The 20,806-nt window shown below is 40.8% G+C and overlaps 2 protein-coding genes and 1 non-coding gene across 7 annotated transcripts; 2 read left to right on the forward strand and 1 right to left on the reverse strand.

Moving 5' to 3' along the window:
* Positions 1-829: 829 nt before the first annotated feature.
* Positions 830-12,774, reverse strand: LOC5512607. Of its 3 annotated transcripts, XM_048725058.1 has the most exons (12): positions 11,651-11,939; positions 11,160-11,462; positions 10,471-10,713; positions 9,488-9,904; positions 8,923-9,102; positions 7,877-8,234; positions 4,571-4,905; positions 3,998-4,161; positions 3,183-3,428; positions 2,538-2,687; positions 1,897-2,123; positions 830-1,839 (listed from the first exon to the last, which is right to left on the reverse strand). In XM_048725058.1, exons 1-12 carry the CDS (start codon positions 11,700-11,702, stop codon positions 894-896), a joined length of 3,621 nt encoding a protein of 1,206 aa, XP_048581015.1. In that variant the 5' UTR covers positions 11,703-11,939; the 3' UTR covers positions 830-893. The 3 variants fall into 3 exon arrangements, with proteins under 3 accessions (XP_048581015.1, XP_048581014.1, XP_032237936.2); XM_048725057.1 differs by lacking the exon at positions 11,651-11,939 and adding an exon at positions 12,660-12,774 and having other exon boundaries at positions 830-2,123; XM_032382045.2 differs by having other exon boundaries at positions 830-2,123; positions 11,651-11,940.
* On the forward strand, positions 6,067-6,148 carry Trnas-gcu. Its single transcript has one exon. It is a non-coding gene; the product is annotated as a tRNA-Ser (tRNA).
* Positions 8,069-19,919, forward strand: LOC116618425. 3 transcript variants are annotated; one of them, XM_032382049.2, is made up of 5 exons: positions 8,069-8,194; positions 17,690-17,807; positions 17,942-18,166; positions 18,660-18,925; positions 19,421-19,919. In XM_032382049.2, exons 2-5 carry the CDS (start codon positions 17,742-17,744, stop codon positions 19,830-19,832), a joined length of 969 nt encoding a protein of 322 aa, XP_032237940.2. In that variant the 5' UTR covers positions 8,069-8,194; positions 17,690-17,741; the 3' UTR covers positions 19,833-19,919. The 3 variants fall into 3 exon arrangements, with proteins under 3 accessions (XP_032237940.2, XP_032237941.2, XP_032237939.2); XM_032382050.2 differs by lacking the exon at positions 8,069-8,194 and adding an exon at positions 16,732-16,873 and having other exon boundaries at positions 17,729-17,807; XM_032382048.2 differs by lacking the exon at positions 8,069-8,194 and adding an exon at positions 16,751-16,873.
* Positions 19,920-20,806: the final 887 nt, after the last annotated feature.

A 20,806-nucleotide genomic window follows, 5' to 3' on the forward strand; every position in this document is an offset into this window, starting at 1 on the left:
CCACAACTGTTATTTTCCTGGTTTCGGTGTGTGTCAAGATAAAATAAAAGCAAGCAATCATACCGTAAAAATATAAATCGTCTAAACAAGATTCACAAACTTATATGGTGAGATACCAAGACTGCATAACCTCTTTATTCCTAAAAAAAATATGCTCCCTTCATTTCCCTCATAAATATGCTTCCTTTCACTAATATGCATACGACATAATGCTTTTACAGCACATAATGATTTTGTAGGCCGTAACTTGTATTTGCATTAAAATTGCTTTTTTTCCGATTTAGTCCCCTTCTTTTTTTTCGGACGGTTGTTGCTTCACTTTCACTTGTGGTTTCAGATCTCCGTTCTTTTTTATAAAGCACTTTCAGATATTTTTTTAAGCTCCAACATGACTACCAAAAGCATATTTTCTTTCACATTCTAAAGAGCACGATTAGCGCATTAGCCAAAGTAGGGTGCGTTGGGGGAAATTTGGAGGCTAAGGGTGTCAAAACCATCTTGTTTAAAGGCCGTCATTTTTCCAGCCCGCACGGTCCATTATTACTTTACATACGGCCATTTAAGAAAAACGACAGCCATTGATGTGAACTCTCTGGGCTGTAGGGGTTGAGCATCGAAGGGGGCCTACCCGGCCCTCCCTCGAATATTGGGAGTCCTGTGGCGCGGTCGCCCCAGTCTACCTCGGTTTTCGCGCGCGCCAAGGATTTCCAATATTCGAAAAGTAAGCATCCGAATGAGAAATATTAGCAAATAAAGACAAACAAACCACCAAATTTTGGGTTGCCTGTGCACCATTCCTGGCTAGGCGCCTGAAAAAAAAAGACTTGCCTTAAAAAAATAGATATATTTTTATTATTCAGACATTAACAATTCCATGAAGTATAAAAAATTTCTTACCATGCCACAAATTCCGCTTCTACCAGATTAACTACACTAGGATAACGCCTGCCTGACACGCTTAGCATATTGAGATCTAAGGTCCCGTGGCTAACCGACAGTTTACAGACGACTTTGCGTGCTATCATCTTGGCCTCGATAGTACCGCTAGCACCCGGAGTGAAAAAAGGCAATGAGTAAGGCAATGTTACTTTTGGCGCGAAAACAAGTTTCTTATCTACAGCGGAATACTGCTGACCCGAGAGTGCAATCGGAATGTGCCACAGAACCATGTGAAACGTATAATGAGAGGTACACCACGGCTGGCCATCTAATCCGTACCCAGTCCCCGATGTAAGGCCGTGAATGTTCCATAGCTCGTTAAGCCCGCTGCGGTAATGTTCGAGTGATTTTTTCGCTTGAGAGAGTGCGAAATCTGGTTTGGCTCCTAAATATAACTGTAGTACAGACCAGTCAACACTTGCTCCCATCCACACCGACTTGTACCGTGACTCTGTTGCTAATTCATGACAATTGCTGGAAGGAACGCTTACATTTCTCGCTGTGGTTGTATTCATGTAAACTTTTTTGGCTTTAAAATTTACTTTGCTTGTCCTTTTAAACGTTTTTGCTTTGTATATCGCATTTAAGAAGTCATTATCATAAAATGGATATCTACTTTTTATATTCTTGTTTAAACCTTTTGGATTGTTTCTGCGTTTATGATACATCTTTGCCATACTGCTTTTCATTATTGGAGATGCTACTCCTTGAGTCCTTGTAAGTTTTCTGTAGTACTCCTGGTTATCATAAACCCTCGAAGGCTGGTGATATTGATCAAGCCCCACATTCCTCGCCTTGGAGCTCAACTGAATTCTCCCCGACCACTCCTCAGGGTATTCATACATTCCAGACTTATATTGCGGGACACTTTGCTCATCGTACAGAGCACTGTAAGTATTCGGTCGCTTGTTAACAGCTTGAACGTATTGCGGGACCCAGTCTGTTTGTAGCCAGTTCCCTCTATACCACGCAGTCCCTCTTTCAGTTGTATAAACGTCTCTGAGTACATAATACTGCGGCACAAGCGCAGAGCGCTTTACATGAGTCTTTCCCTTTGGTTTCCTTAATCCGGACATCACTTTGAGTCCAAATGGTGTGTCGTTTAATTCCGCTTCTTTTCTTAGGTGTGACGCCATTTTGTTTTCATCTAGTAAATTCCCAAGACCAAGCGTGTACGCCCAAACCTGGAAAATGATGATACAAATATTTTGCACGCACTGTTATGTTCGTATGTTGAAGTGTGAATGGCGCGACATAAAGACATTGCACGACATAACGACATGTAAATAACGTTATGTTGGGCTTAAAATACGAAGGCGCGAAGGCCAAGGTCCAGCGTGTCAGCCGATCCTCTGTGCCATTTTAAAAATGCAGCACGGGGATAAACAAATGTTAAAAGTTTTGTACCATTACCACTAATAATAAACCCATTTATTCCTTCCTTCCTTCCTCCCTTCCTTCCTTCTTTCCCTCCTTCCTTCCTTCATTCATTCAGTGTCCCCCGTCCATTTGAGCGGCACAGGATTGCCGATACTCGAAAAGAACACACTGAAGAACCCTGGCTGACTATGTGCCTTATTCGTACGAAAAATGCATACCTGGCCATATAAGGAGTCTGCCATGAGTGCTGAGGTTGAAGGTTGGGCGTGGTCCCACCAGGCGCGATAATATCCCCGCTTTTCATCCCAGAGTAGCCTGTCTATTGCGCTCGTTGCTTTGCGAATCCTCAGAGTAAGGTCTTTGACGAACTGTAAAGAAAAAAAAATTACAATGTGGTAATAATAACACGTTTGTTCGATGGATCTATTTGACTACAACTTCCAAAATCCTTTGTTATTGAAATGCAAAGTATCCAAGTTTTTAGCATTTTAAAATGCACTAGTAGAATTTGTTGGACAGGAGAGACGGCGCAAAGGTCTGTAAATCGTAATCAAATACCTAACCGTGAAACGACATTTCGCCATTTCAGGTTGTGTTTGTACTGAAACAACTTACTGTTGTAGCGACAGCTTCAATAGTCCCGCTTATTTTTGCCGTATACATTGCGTCGGGGAAACAATGCCTAGCCTGTCTCTCTTAAGCCCTCAATCGGATGGATGATTATGACTCACGTTTATAAGACGCTAGACTTATACACCTTCACTTGCGATAAGACCATCTAACTTTTACCCTTCTCTTAACTGTTACGACTGCGTCTTGTACGGGAATGTATAAGTCTTCATACATCTTCAACAATTGTGTACCTTCCTTTCCTTCCGCACTTGTCCTATCGCCCTTGCTACTGTCAGACCCAATAAGTGCATGACGCTGTTATACATAGACACGTCGTACCGCTGGAACTGTAGAATGTCGTAGGTATTGGTCATGCGCAGAGGCAGTGAGGTACCGTTAGTTGTCCAGGTGACCATTGCGTGCGTCACGTGTTTGATCGCTGGCCATAAGTCGTCGAGCAGTTTTTTGTTCCCTGTCCACATGTAGAGATGATACACCTAAAAAGACCAAAGCACAGGTTTACAATTACGGCGTGGATGGCTGGCGTTAAACCAACAGCAGAACCACTGGCGATAGGCGATCTTTTATTTGTGGTTTATTTAGTTGAACAATGGGCCGTGCAGGATTGGGGAGGGCGGGGATGGGGGGTTATGCTAAGAGGTTTTAGCTCTCCCACCTTTTTTGCCTCTCCCACATTACAGAAATGTTCATAAATCATTTGTTATTTAGCCCCCTTTTTATCTTTTGTAATTAAAGTTGCATAAACAAAGGTACTCGGTGTTATCATCGCGGAAAACCCGCTCTGTTCGGTGATTGGACGCCATCTTGTATTTTGAGCCGCGTGCCTGGCGGCGAGCGCAATAATGGACGCAGGGGCATGAGGAGAGAATAGAGAAGGGTTTTTGCGCTCGCCGCCAGGAAAAACACGGCTTAAAAGACAAGATGGCGCCCGATCACCAAATAGCGGGTTTTCTGCGATGATAACACCGAGTACCGCCTGCAAACAGGCTGGTACCATGATAATAATGATGACGATAATAGAGATGACGAAGAGAGGGTTGGCTACCTGTGAAAGAAAGGCAGGATTTACGTCTGCCATGTTCAACCGCCCTCCTGCCTTATCGAATCGGTTGGTTTTCCTCCAGCATCCATACTGATGACCAAGAGCCTCTGGAATTCCGCCATCCCGCCTGTACTCGGCCCAGGACCGCACAACATTCTCAAGCAGATCTGAAACCACGTAAATGGAAAACTGATTAAACAATTTGATTATTTATTTGAAGTCCGTACACAATCGTTGACAAAGAGCAAGAACTTATTAACTCCTTTTTTAAGTTGAGGGTAGAAGGTACCCAAAGTACCAGGATCCGAAGGTACGAGCTTTCTTAAAAAAGATAATTATATCTGCTGGCCGGACTTTGGATTCGATTGGATCTACGTCGATGGCTAGGGACGACGGTTTCTCGGTTCTCTAGGGAAAAAAAAGTCGACATAAAGCAGAGTTGCTTCTATTTACAGGAAAAACAAATATATGAATTCATACATAGAGTTTGACCAAGAGACCTTGGTTTGACATGTGTGTGTGTAAAATAAATGTGAAGGCAAGTACTCAAGAACTATTTTTAATGGTTTTACGTACCGGGGTAAAAAAGTATGTAAGGCAGTTCCCTTTGAAAGTCATTATGAACGGAGTCTACGTCATTGCAGTCAAACGCCTCCCATTGGCGCCAACGACCATCCGCTACCCAGAATCCACTTCGCCAGTAGCTCAGACTATTAATCATCACGTCTTGAAGCCAGGGGTCTAAGGACGACCTCACTGCCATGACGTCATGACTGAAAGTCACATTCGGCATGGAGTTGGGGAACGGCTTTGGCATCATGTTGTAACGCCAGGATATCAGCGTTGTCAACATTTGTTTGTAGTTTCGTGTCACGTATTCCGCCACTGATTCACTTGATGTGAAGATGTTGCTGGTAACACAAATAAAGATACATTTTTCTTATTTATAACCTTTAAGAACGTCCAGCCAGAGATTTCACAAAATTTTAACAACGTACTATGAACATGCCGAGGCTGAGATAGCAGCAAAATAATGTTTTGGTAGTCTGTTACGTTCTAAAATGCAGAATAAAATTGTGGTAACAATATTGTTGCTGTTAGCAATGCTATTCTCTTCATAATAATTAACTGGGTTATGGACAATAAAATCGCTCAAAAAAATTTCAGCCTTAAAATCTTCCAAAAATTAGAACGGCACAAGCCTCAACTAAAAATTAAACGTTCTTATATAAAATAGAAGAATGTATACAGTATTCAAACCGTAGAGGTGGGCTTCCTGTGTGCCGATTGGGCAGTGAATGAATAATGGCCTTATTTTTGGGTCCCATGTGCTCTACTCAGTGGCTTTTCGAAATTAAACTTGCGGGTATTAAGCCAATTTGACATCTTTCCCGGATATTAAGTATTATTAACTGTCTAATCACTAAAAAAAAGTTGAACATCAAAGAAATTCAACGTTTTCTCCATAATTTGGGCTGCCTATGGCTGTCACGCAAGGTGGTGAAGATAACGCGCTACTCTCTCGATGCGTTACCCCCGGGTTATAAGCTGATAAACGCTTGTTTGTGTTTTATACGAAATGAAGTTCATATTCTCAAAGTCTACCTGTCTGCGATTTTTCTAGTGTCTGATGATTTGCAATAGAAGACTTGTCCGAAAAAGTTCCAAAACTCGAAAACTTCAACCGAGTAAACCCCAGTCAAACTCGTAAGCAAGGCCCCATTGTATGCTATATTCACTTTATTTTCAAGACGTCAGGTGAGTCTGTTCAATCTCCTTCGAGTACTGTTAGTGATAGATGTAAAATGATAATTTTCATGTGTGAATGAAGTTTGGAAGTCGTTGTGGAAGGCAGTGAGTTTCGCAGGTTTTTAACTTACGTGTTTTTGACATAAGAGGCAGTAGTCGTGAATAATAAATTTAAATATATTGCTCGTAGATTATTTTAGTTTCTTTGAATTAAATCTAATTTCAATCAACCTTGGACGTTAGATAATCACGGCAGTGAATTGTATGACATATACAAAGTTCGCATCTATATAAACATTATTCTGTGCTAGCTCGTCATGGAAGACGAGGTGGCCGAGTGGTTAAGGCGTTGGACTGCTAATCCAATGTGCTCTGCACGCGTGGGTTCGAATCCCATCCTCGTCGTACAATAATTTTCCTCGATTTTTTTTCGGTCTCGTTTTTTTTTCCATATATTTTTTTAAACTGTCTTTACTGATCTAAGTAATCCAGATGCAACGATTCTTCATAAGTTCAAAAACATATTTACTGTCTCTAGGACTTTCACGTCGAGCTCTAAGTAGTCGAATCCATAAAATCCTTTATCTCATATTTGTTATTTTTTATCCATTTATTATCTTATTATTTTTATTATTATTTTTTGCACTTCTTTGCAATTAGTGCCGGGGTTCATCTAGCCTCGTTTGGAATATTTTATCTATTGCCTATTGGTTATTACAGAGATTTTGACTGGGATGTTTGGAGTTGTTAGTTCTCTTTCGATCCCACCAAAATCCCTGAATGATAACTCCATTGTCCATTTATAACTATGTTAACTACATTTCAGTAGAGTTGAGGGTAATTGTCGAGGGTAAAATGTAAAGGGTCGAGAAAAAATGTCGAAGATCGGGAAAAAATGTCGAAAATCGATAAAAAAATGTCGAGGGTACAATTTTTTTTTAAAAAGTCGGTTAGTTAACCCGTTGAATATTACCTGTCATTTCATATTTTTCTTCTCAATAAATTGTTGTTTTGCCTCGTACTGATATTCCTGTTTGCCTTGTTCTCTGGCTGTATAAAAGCGAATTTATCTTCGCTTTTATAGAGAAGCACACTAGGTGGTGAACGATGGAAGCGAGGTATAGCCGAAACGCGCGTGTAGGGAGAGGCGAGGGGTAAAAAGCAGTACCAAAACATCTGCTTAAAAGTATGATAGTAAGAAGTAACTGATAACAAGCTTTTATATTTTTTGAAAAAAAGATATTTTTAGCATTATGCACACTCACAACACGTGGGTACTCTTTCTAAGCTATAAATAGGCCAAAGGCACCTTGATAAACGGACTTTTAATGCTGAATAATGTAAACAAGAAAATAACCCAACGACAATTCCTTACAATAAGCGGGCCAGCATGACACAATGACTCCTGTGTAGTTGTTATTAATTGGTCTTGTGGTTCTTCAAGCCCTTTTAGGGGTGGACCATTAGAAATTTTGGGAGGGTGGCAAATTTTTTGTGCATGTTTTTTTTTTTCGTGGGCCCGGAGTGTGTAGGATTTTTTTTTACCAGAAAGGTTTTTTTTAGTGCTTGGAGTTCTGCAATTTTTTTTTTCTTAAGAAACGGCCATGCACTTTTTTTTTAATTGCCACCCCTCTCCCTAAATTTCTAATGGTCCACCCCTCTTAGTGTTTGGCCCATTAGGATATTGTGGGACTCCCTCTCCAAATTTCTAATGGTCCAACCCTTAGTGTGTGTGGCCCATTAGGATATTGTGGGATGCCGGAATATTAACATAATATAAACAATCCATTATTAACTAACCCGAGTCAGGATTTCGAAAATTGTACTCGGTACTATTTTTTTTCTCGAACGTCGACATTTCACTTTCGGCCCTCGGCATTTTACCCTCGCCCCTTGACCCTCGACAATAAGAATAAATGCTTTATGGATACACCTTGTCTATGTTTTAGTTGGACTTTACATATTTAATACAAGCAGAGCTACAGTTTAGATGATCCTAGCACATTTTAACCCCACCAGGCTTGGATTGTCCCAAAATCACGTGTGTAATAAGGTAGTATAACTTTCATTTGCCTAAGTGGATAGAGTGTATACACATGGCCACATGATCGTTACTAAAATGGCTATTCTTACCTGTAATACGACCCCACGAGTTCACCAGAGTGGTCCCTAAATGGGTAGTACCAGGCCATGACCAGCGAAAGAGTACCATTCTGCCTTGGACCAAGCGTCTTAGTGACCACCCCACTCCCATGTATGCCATAGCTGTGTCTTGCATCAAGTTGACCAGTGTCTTTGAACAAACTCCACAGCGAAGTGAAATCATCACTGACGCCAAATGATGACCGCTGTCCCTTAATGGGTTGTGCTGTGAGCTCGTAACCACTCCCGTGATGCATAGCGCCGATGGTTGTGCTGCCACTGTTGGGGTAGATTCCAGGCCTTTCGCAGGTTAGACTGTCCTTAGTTTTGTGCCAGGTGCCTTTGACACCTACCATGCAGTGCATAATAGACAAATTAGCATGAAATACGGGTGAGTTGAATGACTCCACCCACATATTACAGGGCCGTAGCAGTGGGTTGGGCACTGCCCTCCCCCAATATTTTCAAATATCATAAGGAAATGACCTGTAGGGGCGTGGCTGTGCCCACATTGTTTTCTTATATTTCTGTAACGTGCCCCCCCCCCCAAAAAAAAAAAAATAATAATAATAATAATTCGAGGTCAGCTACGGCCATGTATTGCCAGGGCGGAAAATCACGCCTTTCTTTCGTCACGCTTATGAGGCCTATTTTGGCCGGTCGGGTCCTAAAAATAGATCTATTTTGCCAAGGGCACCATAACAAATTGATGGCCAGGAGATGCAAATAAATGAGAAGAAAAAATTAGCATGAAATACGAGTGAGCTGGGAGAGGACACGGACGTTTGAGAGCCACTGTAGAAACTCTCTGCCACAGAGCCAAAGTGGCCTCGATATACCGGCTTCTTTTGTATTACGCTGATATAAATAGATGCGTGACAGCGCATTTCCCTTGGTTCCTCTTTGCATGATATACCGGCTTCTTTTGTATTACGGTGATATAAAAAGATGCGTGACAGCGCATTTCCCTTGGTTCCTCTGTGCATAGGCCGCGATTCTGGATAAACATATTTTCATTCAATTTATCCGGTACTCACCGGATGAAACGCCTCTCTTGTACGCGTGAGGTGGCATGTTCGACATCATAACGCAGCGATCTTCCACAAGTGACCATGCCATGCATCGTGTTGCCTGGTGGCATAGCCAAGCGCACTCTTTCGATGACGTCACGTTTTCGTGAAACCAACTAGTCAGGTTGCTGAACTTACGTTCGGTGTCTGGAATATAATGAAGCAGCCTAGGATGACAACGTGGATTTCACAAGCAGTGTCACAGTCAGATTACGATATCATAGTCAATAAACGAGGCTAAGCCCTAGAACATGTTCACGTTCAACAAAAGATGTGGTCGACTTTCTCGACATCATTCTGGACGTGAAACGTTTATCCTCATAGACCTCACAATTCGATTCGATTTTGATTCCCTGTTCCGATGTGAGTTGATTTTGTTGTTAGTAGATCTCATCTTTTATCCGTGGATTTCCACCCCTTCCTCCCAGGTTCTCCGGTTTTTCTTCCTCACAAAACAAAAAACAAGGCGCGCCTTCTTATGCCTTCGACGTAATTCATCAATCCAAAAAATCTTATTTGATTAAAGACATACCTTGTTGTTCGCCAAGTGGTAGATTTAACAGCAATGACACATTGACCGAATCAGCGGTGGGATTGCGCACGCGGAGTGTGAAGACTACCGCTGGAATGGTAGAGTTTTCGGAGTCCCTGGCGCGCAATATACCGTGCGCAAAAAGCTCCAACTTAACCCCAAAGAAACGATTATCTTTGACTTCAAGCTTTGTAAAAGGGTACGCTCCCGAATACTGTAGACCTTCAACCCCAGGGTACACACCCAAAGGGGGATGTGTTCGTAGAAGAGTTACTTTGGTAAGATTCTGCTTCTGAACACGGACCCCCAACACGGCCAGATCCAGTGCTCCTCGACCAAGTTTCGCCGAACCTCCTGGGGATTGGTTTTCGAGTGTCCATTCATTAAAGGAGCCATCTGCACGAATTTCGAATGATCCTAAAAATTTGTATACACTGTGAATCCATTGTGATACGACCATTGCCCCAAACGAGATAATAAGGATAATATTAATATCCATCATGCTACTGATGATGGCGATGAGAAGAAGGAAAAAGTAAAGAAAAATAACAAGAGAAAAAGACGAGATATTAATAAGGATAATATTAATACCTATCATGCTACTGATGATGATGACGACGACGACGACTATGATGATGATGATAAGAAAAAGGAAAAAGTATGGGAAAAAGAAGAAGAGTGAAAGACGAGATAATAAGGATAATATTAATACCCATCAAGCTACTGATGATGATAATGATGATGATGATGATGGTGGTGATGATAATGATAAGGAAAAAGAAGGAAAAGTATGGGAAAAAGAAGAAGAAGAAGAAGAGTGGAAGAAAAAGAAATACGGTGTACAGTTAATGGATCCAACCCATCGCCCTAAACCTTTTGATATAAGGTCAGGAAGGCATTTGCATCACACTGTCTGGCGGACAAGGCTATTTCCATAAGGAGATTCAAGAAGATTGATCTTTCCTTTAATGTCATACGCTTACCAGTCCCTAGACCTCCCAGTGGAACGGCCGAGCGGATACCAAGCGGAGGAACTCTTCGTGGGGCCCGGTAAAGATATGAATAGGGCGAGAATCGCGGGGTTACCCAAGCTGAGCGTACGCTGGTCACATTCTCGGGCTCAACATATTGACCGCATTGCTGCGCCTGAGTGAAAGACATCTTTGACGTCACAATGGCTGCATTACGAAACTGCACCTTGTCTAGTAACTCTCCAACACTGTTACCTGAAATTGCAGATGTCAATGGAATATTCTACAGCTTGGAATAAAAATGAGACCCAGTCAGGGTCATGTATAAGCTATCAGAAGATTCCACCACATTGGATTGATGCACTAAAGACAAAACAATGGAACGGGAATACAATATAGAACAATGACGTAATCCAGCCAATCCTGTTAGGTCTTACGAGCGGGCTTCTACCCCTCTCCCTAGTCATTATGGAAAATGAGGCTATAAAAACTGAATTGTTCAAAGGATCTCATTGTTCATAAAGGATTTATGAGTGAGTCCGGACCCCCCCGACCTCGTCCCCTCACCATCCTCAGCCTATTAGCAGCAGGTGTACCGGAGGAATAGTATAGCTCCATGAGAACCTATCCCTAAGTCAGTGCGGTGCTGATTTGAGATTGTTTTTTCAATGTTTGATTAGACCTTTTGTTGAGCACCTTACCTTTACCATGTTCCCTCACTAGAAGCACATGTATAGCTGTTCTGCCCAGTCCACTTGGGCGGTGTCCACACAATCCACTGAGATCTCTACACGTGGTTAACAGACATAAACCACGGCCAGAAATTATTACTGAATTACATCCAGCTTGCTTGCTACAGCAAGTCTGGAGGCACTGGTCAATGTCGGCATCTACCATTCTAGTTGTATTTGGCGAATTATGGGTTTTGATCACGGTTAACAGGTCGTCCGTCTCCAACCTCTTTGTAAAACTAATGGATCTATTGCACGGTTGAACTTGGAGACCTGAAAATAAGCATAAACAGTTTTGATATTTAGTATCAATAATTACAATCATCGTAAGCGTGGAAGAGCATCTGCTAATTGACAAGCGAATCATTTCTGAATATTAAATTGTAGACAAAGGGGAAAATGTAATGTGTGCTTATTGACATATTAAGGAAAACTCAACTTTTTGTTGGTGTGGGACTTACTTGGCATGGCAATTAAATTCCACAACAAAATATGAAACATAACCCTCCACATCGTTAACGTTTTGTTGACGTTCAGTTGCTATGTTTACCCAAGTTGCCTACATGTTGTGAAAGACGTTCTTGTTAAAGAAAACTTTCTGGTGTCTAGAGTCTAGGCTTCATTTCGTTCACTTTCTTCGATTCATTGACCCTATTCACTGAAGATAAAGCTAATCGTTCATGCGTTCCTTCTAGCGTCCGAAATGCTTTGTTTTTTCTCCCATTTCTTGTGGCCGTCCTATTTTCCAAAAAGTTATCAAAGCTAGCAGGGGTCAGCATTCAATAAAGGAATAAATAAATAAAAACAAATTAGATAATAAGGGAAAAAACAAGCAAAATGTAAGTTTGTTGACGAAGACTTGGTGTTGCATTGGCTTAATCAGTCAATATTTGGTCTTAAGATAAAAAATATTTCATTTTTTTCACGGGTCATAATTATCTATGGGTCATTTGCCAATATTTTCACGAGATAAGAACTATGGACCTTTGACAGTTTTTTTTGAATTCTCGGCTCTTTTTTGGGGTCACTCTTTAACTTTTGTTACAAAAGTAGCAACGTTTGACTCTAAATACGGGTTTATCCTTAAATCTCTCTTTCTTTCTTGTAGATCTAGCTTTATATTTATGATTAGAAATTGAGCGTTTAACAGCCTTTTTTTTCTAAAGCTTAATATCATATTTAGCTTTGGAAAAAAAAAAAGGCTGTTAAACGCTCAATTTCCAAACACTATCTTTTTACTATCCTCTTGAAAAGGAATTTTTTTCTGCGAGAATGAACAGGCGTTCCGCACTCAGGACTAGCTAACAGGTGGCATTCTGGTAACAAACAGAGCTTTATGCATCAATGAATGGCATTTGCAAGAATTTTATAGATTGAAAGAGTTTGCACTAGTTGCTAGAGAGCAAATATAGGAAATCCTCCTTATTTTCTCTTTGCCGAGTCTGCTCTTCAAATGCTACGATTGATTACCTGTGATTCTGTGACAATGGTTGGAAACGAGCTCGCCCAGTTTCATTCTTAAACTCCTTTGCTCGAACTCCTCAGGCTTATGCTGAAATCATTGACCTGTCAAAGCGCATGCTACCATCGCAATAACAGGTCAATCTATTATACGCTGAACCATAAAATGCACAGCAAGAAATCATTGATTCCAGTGAACACTACCTGCAAATCTTCAAACCCACTGAGCAGAAAGCTGGATTTCACTGGTTCAGATTTCAAGAGCTCACCAGGAGTGAGACGGCTCAGTGAACGGAGATGAGTAAAATACAGTTTCTCTCGAGCTTGAGTAGCCATCCCCAGCGGAACTCAGTAAGTGTTTGAACCAGAGCGGAGTGTTCAGTGAATAACAGTGCGATTCACCGTTATTCCCCTGGAATGAGCTACTTCCGCCAGGTAGCTTTGGCTGCCTCTGCGCTGCTCTGTTTTTCTCAAGGTACGAAAGTATTTCATTGATATAAATAATTACCCTGTAATTCATTTGCTATCACAATATACTAGATATCCGTGAAGAACTACGTATTTTCCCCCTTTACAATCTTATAAATAACCCACCTATTGGCCAGTTTGACATTCCCTATCTTGACCCGGGACCTTGATCTCTTTCATGACATTGTTTATTATTGATTGTAGTACCGAGATTACTAATTGGTTTCTCATTCTCTTTAATTTTCTGTTATTGTTTATTGCACTGAGATGAAACCCTCGAGTTTTGATTTGCGTAAGCCTAATATATTTCTCTAGAAGCCAAATAAAAGCGTTTCTGGTCGCGATTTCTTCCTCGGGAGCATGCGCCCTTTTTCTTTTTTTCCTTTTTATTTCAAAATTATGCTTCTCGCTTGGAGAAAAATGATTCATTCAATGACAAGACACCTTTTAGTGCAGCGAAAGAGCTTCCCCAGTATCCTATACAGCCGTTCTCAGTGGATTTCAGATTTCAGTGGATTGATACTAATAAGGATACTATGCTGCCCAGGAGATAGCCTCCTCCGCAGGCAACTCATAATGAAAAGGACGGAAAGAATGGGTAACCTGTGGCGAAATTGCGGAGGAGGGAGACTAAGACGGAAAGAATGGGTTACCTGTGGCGAAATTTCGGATGAGGGAGACTAAGGAGATTTTTTTTTCTATTTCTGGTCTTTGAGATGCCTGCGGAGGAGGCACCGCAGGAGACTAGGGCCTCCCTATCACAACTCCGATATCTATGCCATTTCTTGTTGTCGAAGGGCGTCACATTCTAGAGATTTTACAGAAAACTCTGGACGCGGGGCGGGGACGACCCTCCTGCGCAGAGCTTTCTGTGTCGCTCGTTTACTTTGCTCCACAAAGCTGGACCAGACCATCTAAATTTCATCATCAGGCTGAGGATACTGACTCGTATTTTTAATTCATTGAACAATTTCGATAAATTTTTTAGTCCTTCGCAAACGACAGTTTACATATGCGCACACATCCATTTACTACAACTGTCATTTCTTCCCAGTTTATTCAACTTCCGGCCCATCCCCTATTCCACGACATGAATGTGACCCAAGTACTAGCGGTTCATCTGGTTTCCCCGTGGAACTGAAACCGGATCACTTCAGGAACCTGGGAATAGTTGCGAATATGACAGACTGTGTACAGCGGTGTTGCGACGTACTGCACTGTGACCTCGCTATGATGTCATATGGCGGTAGAACTTGCTATGGGGTCGCGTGTTTCAATGAGAAACTTTGCCAAATGCTGCCGGCGTATCCTACAAGAATAACATTTGACTTAGCACACGTCTACCGATGACCACGCGTCTTACCGAAAGTCTACACGCCGATCGCGCTAGAGTCTTTATGGGTCGCAGGATGATATCAAATTTATCGCTACTATACACAGAATCGCAGTCCATTGTTGCAAAACAGGGGCGGATACAAGGGGGGGGGGGGGTGAATTGCGTGGATATTCACCCCTCTGTTTGAGTTAAAAATGAAAATCACTTTGTTTGAGAGACAGGGGGTGCTGTCCATGTGATTACACCTATTTGACTTTGCTGACGCGACAAATGCAATTCAGCATTGCTGTTAGATCTATTTGACCTACCACGTGAAGAACCACTGGATCAATTATAAACAGTCTAACCGGCCATTATCCCTCCCCCATTTTTAAATTCTGGATCCGCCCCTTAAAATCTACTCATTCCTCCCAGTTGATGAAAACATCTCAACCAATCTTTGACTTTGCATTAATGCGCTGTGACGCCAGAACCTATTTGGCCGAAAAGTGCATACATATAAAACTGATTAAATAAGGTGATCTGAGTGTTTAACAAAGTCTAAACCATTTGAATACAAAGAGCACGAAATTGATAACCATATATATAATGTTTACATGTTTCTACAGAAAGTCAAAAACGAAACGCAGTTTATTCTTAATCAATTCACATTCATATGTGAATTTCGTTCTTGACTTTCTGTATTGTCATGTAAACATTATATGGTTATCAATTTCTTTGGGTGAAGTTTACTGCGCAAAGATGGCATTACTTATTGCCTACATTAAAAAAAAACGATACTAAAAAAACTAGCTAGGGAGGAGTTAGCTACTAGAAGCCACAACAGCTTGTCTTTTTGTAATACGTGTCGTTTTGTCGTTGGCAAACTAAAAATGTTTATCAAGATGAAATGCATCATATCAAATGGACGAAGTATCATGTTTTATCGATCCTCGGATTAGAAATGGCCCACTTTTTGGCGGTCAGGGAGAGAAGGGTTGCGTACTCTCCCTGCAACGCCTGGCACCACACCTGATGCATCATCTTGAGATGGAGTTACGGGATACAGAACAGTTGGATATTGGGATAAAGTGGGATATTGTCCACTGTCAGTTACCTTCTTTGCAGTCTCCAGGTTCCGTCCATGCATCTGTCCATCACTATATAAGTACATGTTAAGAATATAAATATATTTTTTTATAATAAAAACTTAGAAACTATATAGCAGTTAGTTTGGTTTTGGTCCATATCATATTTCTCCCTATCACAATACAGAGGTAAAAGCAGCAGTTTTGGTGGTTGGCCTGGTTACCATGTGAAACATAGGCTTGGTTACCAGACCGTGGGGTTTTTCCGTGCCACAACGAAAGAGTGTACGACGGCAAGGAGCCAAAGTCAAAATAAATCGAGCTTGAATATCTTGTAGTATATAAGCTTGTCGAATGTTCTAAATTGTTTAGAATTTATGGATATATTCATGGATATTTCATGGATATTTTTATTTAAAGTATACGGCTTTATCGGTTCCATTTTCATCGGTTCCATAAAGTTATGGCTTTATCGGTTCCATTTCTTTAAATTGCATGCTCGTTGATGACTGTAATAAGTCTTTGAATGAAGATATGTAGCGACTGTTAATAGGTGAAGATATAAAAACAATACATGCATGTTTCTTTTTTGGTTTTACGATTGTTACTTTATCTAACGTCGTTTAATTGTTTCGGTTAATGGTTTTCGGGAGTGGTTAGTATGTTAGACAATGCATACTTATTGGAACGTCTATGTCGGGCTTAATCCGTTCCATTTCATTAATTTTACTCTTTATTGATGAATATAGTTATTTGCTCTAAGCTCGTGTAATGCTTCTGTTTTGTTTGGGAGTGGTACGTAAATTAAACAATGTGTAACAACAAGTGCGTCTATTTCGGTCTTAATCGGTTCAATTTCATTTATTTTCCTCTTTATTGATGAATATAGTTATTTGCTCTATTAAGCACATTATACAATGTGTAACAACAAGAGCGTCTATTTCGGTCTTAATCGGTTCCATTTCATTTATTTTTCCTGTTTGTTGGTAAGTAATCGGTTCCATTTCATTGATTTTCCTCTTTATTGATGAATATAGTTATGTGCTTAGTTATAAGCACATTATACAATGTGTAACAACAAGTGCGTCTATTTCGGTCTTAATCGGTTCCATTTCATTTATTTTTCCTGTTTGTTGGTAAGTAATCGGTTCCATTTCATTTATTTTCCTCTTTATTGATGAATATAGTTATGTGCTTAGTTATAAGCACATTATACAATGTGTAACAACAAGTGCGTCTATTTCGGGCTTTATCGGTTCCATTTCATTTATTTTTCCTGTTTGTTGGTAAGTATACGTATTTGAATGAAGGAATGGAGCGTATTGTCACCTGTTGGAGAACTGTTTTTGAAGGTGAGTCGAGAAACAGGCTGAAAAACCGCGATTTTCTTTGATACCCAAAGTTCACCATCACCGATGCGTTTAATTTCTCATGTATATCAGAGTCGTTGTTTTATAATCGTGGTTTAGCATGAAACGATAGCTCTTCCTCGAGATTATGTGCCAGTTTTCCTCCTATCACGGGGATCAATTTACTCAGAAGAATTTAGAGGTGTAAGACTGGGACCGCCATTATTCGTGTGGATTTTGGGCCGGAATACGACATTTTAGCTTCCACGGACGCGAACGGAAATTGTGTTAGATAGCAGATTCACATTTGCGTGCCCTTTCTCAAGAAATATGGAATACTTGAACTCACTAGGTCGACAATTTACTGTTTTTTTTTAATTAAAAACTTTAGGGCATTTAGTCCATTGAGGACCTTTCCCGACTATCATGCATATAGCCACTGCGATTGATAGACCTATCTTACAATGCTAGAATTGGTTCACTCTGGGAAGGTAGCCATCTTCTCGGGCACCCTGTGATGACGTAAATCGAGAATAATGTTTTGAGGAGAAAAAAAAACTCTATTCGTTCAACTCACAAGGTTATATTAATTTTTATGTGGGAAAAAACTTGTCTCAGTCCCCAGCCCTAATCCAACATTCAGTAATCAGAGTGAGACCTATACAGAAAATGGAACAATGCCCTTGGTATTACGTCATCGATCCTAACCCTTGAATCTTTACGCCTCGAAAGTGAATGCTAGTTTTCAAAGTGCTGTAGCATTACAAATTTTACTCGAATTCAAATCTGTTTACGGAATGTAAAAATTTCTTTTTATAGGCATTTGCTTTTACTAACCCACCATTTTTGCGTCTGAAGACATTAAGACGTTATGAAGGCTGTAACGTATGTTGTGCTGCTGTTGACGACTTTGCCTGCTACACTGCAAGCTATGCAGGTACATTCAAAAACATTTTATTATTTCAATTTGAAAAAAAAACATGGTCAACTTACCCTATATATACAATATTAATCATAAATAATTTTGCTTTTTTCCATGTGAAGAAATATAAAATTGCTTTTATTTGCTAGGCTCACTCAAGAATAGATGAGTGGATGTTTATTGGTAGAGACTCCGATTATCACAATGGTTTCCGGAAAAAGGTGCATGCAGATATTTGTCATGCTCAAAACATCATGGGTTATGACAAGCAACAAAGCAGTAAGGTGAAACATCCGAAGAAACAAAGCAACAAGGTTGAACATTCCCAGCAACAGAGCATCAATGTAGAACATTTCCAGCAGCAGAGCAGCAAGGTAAAACATTCAAAGCAACATAGCAACAAGGTAGAACATTTCCAGCAACAAAGCAACAAGGTAGAACATTCCCAAAAACAGAGCAACAAGGTAGAACATTCCCAGTAACAGAGCAACAAGGTTGAATTAAAAAAAAAAAACAGGTCGAGGGAGTCATACGTTTTCAGCGACACAACACGGCGGGTCATAACACAAATCTAGTCAAAATAATAAAAAAATACCAAACTCAAAGCAAAGAGGTGGACCATTACCAACAATACCATGAGGTGAGCAAAAAATGATGTGGATACGCTTCTATGCAGAAACACATTCTGCCAAAATGGCCAATGTTAGTCTTTTTATGCATCTTTGCGCCCTCGTCGTCAGTTATTCTTTACAAGACCTCTCTAAGTTTGTCTAAGTATGAGTCCGAAGCCGCACGATTGATCACTCCAGTTTAAAAACATGTAATAGAAACTACAGACTTTATTATTTTTTTATTAAATTTCTACAGCAGACTATAAGTCCGGTTGCGGCCAAGTCTTGTACAGACCACATGGTGTCCGGCAGCACGACCGATGGTTACTACCAGCTACAGGATAGCCAGGGAAAAACCTACACGTACACGGTCTACTGCGACTTCAACTCTGAACCGGGAGTGGCCTGGACCCTGGCGATGTCATTCAGCCTTGCCAACAATGTCTTGCCTCAATTCAAGAGCACACCGCTGTCCAGTGATGCACCAGTTAACGAGAAATCTCCAAACTGGCCTGCGTACAGGTAAAACGATGAAACGTTTTCTATTTCTTTTTCCTACCGTCCCTATATGTCTATTTACCTCTTTCCTAAAGTTTTCTTACACCCTTTTCACAACCTTTACCTGTATCAAGTAATTATCTATGCAAGAACTATGAAAATTCCCGTTTTTCTACGGAAATAAAAAGCATCACCCACATGATCCAGGAAATCCCGAGAGACATGCATTTGCTCATATCTTATTTTCTGTGTTAAAATGAAGAAAAAATAACAAATTATTAGTCGTCATTTATTTCAACAATTCCTAGAGTAAATCTATATAATAAGCTGTTATAAATTATCAAAAACTCTTAAAAAAAGTTAATCTTAAAAAAAGTAAAAACGGGCAGGGACATTGGTTTTTCAGTGCGACGCGCGCTAGCGTGGCCACCTTGGTAGTACATTTACCGAGCATTGTAACGGTGCTACGAGCGTTATTTTACCATTTTTCCTAAGTTTCCCTTCTTTTGCATCCCCAAGGCTTCCGCTTACCAGAATGAAGGCACTGCTGGCTCATTCTACTCACTGGCGCGTCACATGTAGTTTTCCCAAATATGGAATCGACTACAAGGATTATTTGAGAGCGAGGCTGAAGTACTTTGACCCAATAAGCCTCAATGGTAGCAAAGTTTGCAAAAAAGTAGAATACATCAACATTCGAGGTCAGCCAGCTGCGCACACATCTGCTCCCTTTTGGCAAAAGAATTACATGCTTCACGTTAATAGTAATATCAGCGCAACTCAAGCAAGTGGTTGTGCGTTCTCTGCAGCGGCTGGGTCTGTAACAAATGAGAATAACTTTGGGTTTTATGAGGCGGTGAATACCAAGTTCAGGTGCTGCGAGTCACCATCGTCCACCACTCAGTACTGGTTTGGTGGTAACCCGAATTAGTCTGTACCTTAACTCTGAGGGTTGCATTGCTATTCACGGTGATGATGTGTAATTGCTCGCTCAGTAAACTTGAAAATCGAGACATGATTAGAAAGTCGTGTATTGGTAAATAGAATCGCGAAAGGGGGTAGGAGGGGGGAAAAGGGAGAAGAGACAGAGGGTGCCTGTAACAGCCGCCTGGTGAGTGAGTAACTCGACCTCCAGCGGCGCTTTCCTCTTTCTTATAGTGGAAGAAAAAAAACGCACCGCTGGGGGGTCGATTTACTCATTTATCAGGAGGCGGTTACATAGCACGTCGTTTGAAAGGGCGAAAAGGAACAGAGCTCGCTGAAGGAGCGAAACCAATGCAAAAACAACCAGAATAGGTGGTTTATTCAGCACTAACAAGCATCAGACATCGGACTTCGAAGTAAAATTGTCCTATAGCCCCTAGTTAAAGACTGCAGTTCCGTGCGAGTGTCTAAATAAGAACCTGCTCCAACGACCAGACTTACTTATCTCTGTCCTCGCACTCACCCCAAAAGATGATGTAGCCTTTAACTGTGACATCAGGCAAATGTTTCATAGTTTCTTTGTCAATAGTCGCATGGACGTGCACCCGTACCTTAGTACTTTTTAGGGATATCTCTTTGTACACCGGTTTGCGCGAATATTACAGAGGCTTGTAAAAAGAACGATTGACTTTCGGTGGATTTTTGTCCATTTCCAGACTAGGACCCATTCTTTGCCGGTCATTCCTTAAACTAAACTGGGTTTGTTTTGTGTCCATATGTCTTGGCTTGGGCACTAAGGGTCTTTCCGGTGGGCCTGCTGAGCAATAATGCTCCCTGCATTCAAAGCGTATCAGGAATAGCTTGCCCTAGGGGTATTTAACTATTTTTACACGCCAGAAATCATTTGGAAGCTCCGAAAAATAGGTCTCCGACATGAATTAAGATAACGTAACAGTTAAGAAATTAAAAAAAGAATAACAA

This window comes from Nematostella vectensis, chromosome 3, assembly GCF_932526225.1.
Source record: "Nematostella vectensis chromosome 3, jaNemVect1.1, whole genome shotgun sequence".
Lineage (NCBI taxonomy): Eukaryota > Metazoa > Cnidaria > Anthozoa > Actiniaria > Edwardsiidae > Nematostella > Nematostella vectensis.

What these genes read in the sequence shown, in the direction of transcription:
- LOC5512607 (XM_032382045.2), bottom strand. Translation starts at nt 11,702, where the DNA reads ATGTGGAGGGTTATGTTTCATATTTTGTTGTGGAATTTAATTGCCATG. An exon ending in ACCACTTGGCGAACAACAAG is followed by an intron (nt 9,103 to 9,487) that starts GTATGTCTTTAA and finishes ATTATATTCCAG; the next exon opens with ACACCGAACGTAAGTTCAGC. An exon ending in CAGACTCCTTATATGGCCAG is followed by an intron (nt 2,124 to 2,537) that starts GTATGCATTTTT and finishes ATCATTTTCCAG; the next exon opens with GTTTGGGCGTACACGCTTGG.
- LOC116618425 (XM_032382049.2), top strand. Translation starts at nt 17,742, where the DNA reads ATGAAGGCTGTAACGTATGTTGTGCTGCTGTTGACGACTTTGCCTGCT. An exon ending in CTACACTGCAAGCTATGCAG is followed by an intron (nt 17,808 to 17,941) that starts GTACATTCAAAA and finishes TTTATTTGCTAG; the next exon opens with GCTCACTCAAGAATAGATGA. An exon ending in CCAAACTGGCCTGCGTACAG is followed by an intron (nt 18,926 to 19,420) that starts GTAAAACGATGA and finishes TGCATCCCCAAG; the next exon opens with GCTTCCGCTTACCAGAATGA.